General features: G+C 25.9%; 1 protein-coding gene across 2 annotated transcripts in view; it reads left to right on the forward strand.

Annotated features, from left to right (window-relative positions):
* The first annotated feature begins 3,002 nt into the window (after positions 1-3,002).
* The window catches only part of LOC102592553 (beta-amyrin synthase), a 7,957-nt gene continuing 7,176 nt past the window's right edge, over positions 3,003-3,783 (forward strand). Inside the window, exons 1-2 of one of the 2 annotated variants that reach the window (XM_006364828.2) lie at positions 3,003-3,169; positions 3,249-3,476. In XM_006364828.2, the coding sequence (XP_006364890.1) occupies positions 3,276-3,476 (201 nt within the window). In that variant the 5' untranslated portion in view covers positions 3,003-3,169; positions 3,249-3,275. The remainder of the gene's footprint in view (positions 3,170-3,248; positions 3,477-3,783) is intronic. The other variant, XM_015304186.1, reaches the window with a different exon arrangement.

Below are 3,783 nucleotides of genomic sequence, written 5' to 3' on the forward strand. Positions count from 1 at the left end.
AGATGAGTAATCAAACTCGTCAAGGTGCCTAGAAGGATGATTTAAAGTGATAGAAAAAATGATACTAAATATAGCTTCTAATTTTTTCATGGATGAACTAATTTGGAAGAAGTAAATGAAAAACAAAAGAGAAAAGAAGAAGAAGGAGGAATAAAAGAGTAAAAGATATTTTTGTAATTAATGAAAAAGGGAATAAAAAGGAAAAAATAAATATAAATAATAAAAATAACAGCTGGTAGAGAGTGGGCATCACTACATGTTGAGAATGAGCTTGTCTAGTTTTAGGGTGGTATATATTTTATTTTTGAAAAATTCAAGGGGGTAATAGAACCCCCGCAAAGTATAAGTGTGTAGTTGAGAATTCGATAATAGGTTAGGAAGGCATTTGTCTATTTTCTCTTTTAATGATAAAGGATTTATATCGGTAAAATGAGTCTATATTTTGTCAACTCGTCTAATTTTCTCATATTTTAATAGATCGATTGGGTGAGTGATATTTTAAATGGGTAAAATAAAAATTACTACTCATATTCAACTCGGATAGTAATATAAATATTTACGGGTAAAATATGAGTTGGCCTAAATTATTCTCGCTCACTTGAATGCTTAATTGGCAGAGGGTTCAAGTATCTAGGATATTGAAACTAATTGTAATAACTATTTCCTTCATCTCATCTTATCTTTTGTGTTTATGTTTTACACGTTCCTTAAGAAAATATTAATTTAGATTATTTATTTTTGCATATTTTATCTTTATTATGTCTTGCAATATATTTTAGCTATTTAAAAAACAATTGCTATTAAGGATAAAAGGGAAAAAACATAATTAATTTTATCTTAAATTTATAAAATAATAAATTATTTAAAATAATTATTTTAAATAAATATGACAAATAATTTGAGATGATACTAATTATCAAAAGTTGATAGCAAAATTGTCTAATATACTGTAAAAACCTAAATTGTCTATATATATGTGAAGTTAAATTCTGAAACCCAGTTGAAACAGTTCATATATAATATAGTCATAATTAAAAAATAATAATTTTATTAGGCACTTAAAAATTATAAAAAGAACAAATTAAATAATTAAAATTTAGTAAAAATTGAACAAACTCGATTATAATCCATATTTTAGCCTATTTTAATTCAAATAATTTTTGGAGGAATCAATAACATGCATATTTTAATTCGTTTAAATTCAACCAAATTAGCTGATTTGATTATTTGGTTTAATTTACTTGAGATGACTATAATTTTGTCTTTTTGTTCTTATATGCCAAAATTTTGTTTTATCTAAAAGAAAAAAATTCCAATGCGTCCAATAAATGGAATTTAGACCTTGTACAAAAAAAAAAAAAAAAAAGAAGTAAATATCAGTAATGTTTATTATAGAAATTTACTATTCGATAAAGTGATCTAATTAAGTTAATATATTTTACTCATCGTAGAAAAATTCTATATGATTTTTCTAATCTTATAAGAGATTATATGAAGTATATAACTTTAGTATTTTGTAATCTTATAATTAAGACATTATATGAAATGTATTATAAATATGAAAAGTGATTGTCTCCTCTTCTTTTTTTTATTGGTTTAATTATTGTGTAGATTTTATGCTTTTTTAAATGACAAAAAAAATAAAAAAATACAATTGTTATTGACAAGGAAATCCCTAGCCATTGCGACAGGCTCGACTAGGAAAGCATGTAAGAATTTTTAAACTCGAGATTTTTTATTTGAGAGATCACTTGCTCAACCAACTCGATCATTTTTGTAGGTTATATATTTTTATATATTGATATAGAATCGTATTAAATTTTTCAAAGTCCACTTATTTCACGCAGATAAGATACATATGTAAATTGCGTAAGAATTCATCATAGAAATTAGAAGCTACATATAACCGTACAAGCTCTGCAAAATCAAATACTCCGCTTTTATCATAAATTTAAATTTTTCAATATGTTATACCAAGCAAATAAATGTAAAACATATGTATTTCTTGGAGATATAATTAAGTACTTCTTCTGTTCATTTTTATTTGTTATGTTACGTTTTTTGAAAAATCAATTTAACTAATTTTCAAAGTTAAATTAGATTACACTAATTTGATATTTTTTTTAAAAAATTTGGATATTTAAAAACTATACGAAAAGTACTATAATTGTCATTTTTTTGGGGTATGCGGGTTTGATCTTGGAAATAACATTTTGAAAACTTTAATTTAAAAAAAAATTGCAATTTTTCGCATATCAATATGATGAAAAAATACATAGTAAAATGTTAGTCAATTTTTTTATAATTTCACTCTAAAAAAGGAAGTTATGACAATTAAAAGTGGACGGAGGTAATAATATGCATTTTCACATAAATTTTTAACTGCAAATATTTGTAATATTTAATTTTTAAGTTTATTTATGTAAAGTACAAACAAGACAAAATGAAGAATTCTGCAAGAAAGGAATACTAAAAAATATATAAAACAAAGAAAAAGCCAGTAAATGGTATATATCTTTATCATCATCATAATGACGAAAAAAAAACTAGTAATTTGTATTATAAATAGTTGCATAAAATCACTAATTTTTTTCAACACAAACATAATTTCTTGACTTTGCTTATACCAAACTTTATAATCCTATTTTTTTATGTTATTGCTTTCTACCCAAATTCCTCCAATATAAAGAGTACTATAGTGAGTCTTTAACATAAAAAATAAAATAAAATAAAGTTTACCAGAATTTATTTGTTCATTCCCTTTATACCTTACACTCTTTCAGCAGAAACTCCTCTTATTATTTAAGTGGAATTTTCACTCATTTTATTTCCATATCCAAGAACTCTTACATATAATCCTAGTAAGTATATATACAATTTTCCCTTCTTCATCACTTTTTTTTTGGTCGAGAGTCTTTTGGAAACAACTTTTCTATCATATAAAGATATATCAATTCATCACTTTTTTTTTGGTCGAGAGTCTTTTGGAAACAACTTTTCTACCCTATAAAGATATATCAATAGGGTACGTAAGGGCGACATATATTTCAAATTTCAGACTTTCTTTGCAAAATTACACTGAATATATTTTATTGTTGAGGTGATAGACGTCAGGGCGGAAGGAGTTCATTCGAACGTTCAATCATTTTCCAAACATTATACATACAAGGTTAGTTTTTTGTTATATATATATATATATATTATAAATAGAAGAAATTTTAACACATTTTTAATTATTTTTTTTAAAGCTAAAAAGGTAGAAGAAGAAATTAAGGATGTGGAAATTGAAGATTGCTGAAGGGCAAAAAGGGCCATATTTGTACAGCACAAACAACTATGTTGGACGACAAACGTGGGAGTTCGATCCAAATGCTGGAACGATAGAAGAACGGGCTGAGATAGAAGAGGCCCGCCAACAATTTTGGAATAATCGTTATAAAGTCAAGCCTAGTAGTGATCTTCTTTGGCGAATGCAGGTTCATAACCATCTCTTTTTTTAAAGATTAAAATAGTAAAATTAGTCCACTAATATATATATACATATCGACTCATTCCAATCTTTAATGAAGAGATCACGGTCACAAGTTCTCTTACCCCATTCAAAAAGTCTTTTGCGGACCACTCGTTAGAGGTGAAAAAGACTCTTATTCCGTCCTACACAGTGTATTATTACCAATCCTATGAGGCAACATCTACCTACACAAGAGAATTATATTGATGACATGACTCGTTTTTCATATTCTATATTTCTGTCCCAAATTAAATCATTAAAAGTGGGTGGGT

The sequence above is a fragment of the Solanum tuberosum genome, unplaced genomic scaffold, assembly GCF_000226075.1.
Source record: "Solanum tuberosum cultivar DM 1-3 516 R44 unplaced genomic scaffold, SolTub_3.0 scf00511, whole genome shotgun sequence".
In the NCBI taxonomy this organism is placed as follows: domain Eukaryota; kingdom Viridiplantae; phylum Streptophyta; class Magnoliopsida; order Solanales; family Solanaceae; genus Solanum; species Solanum tuberosum.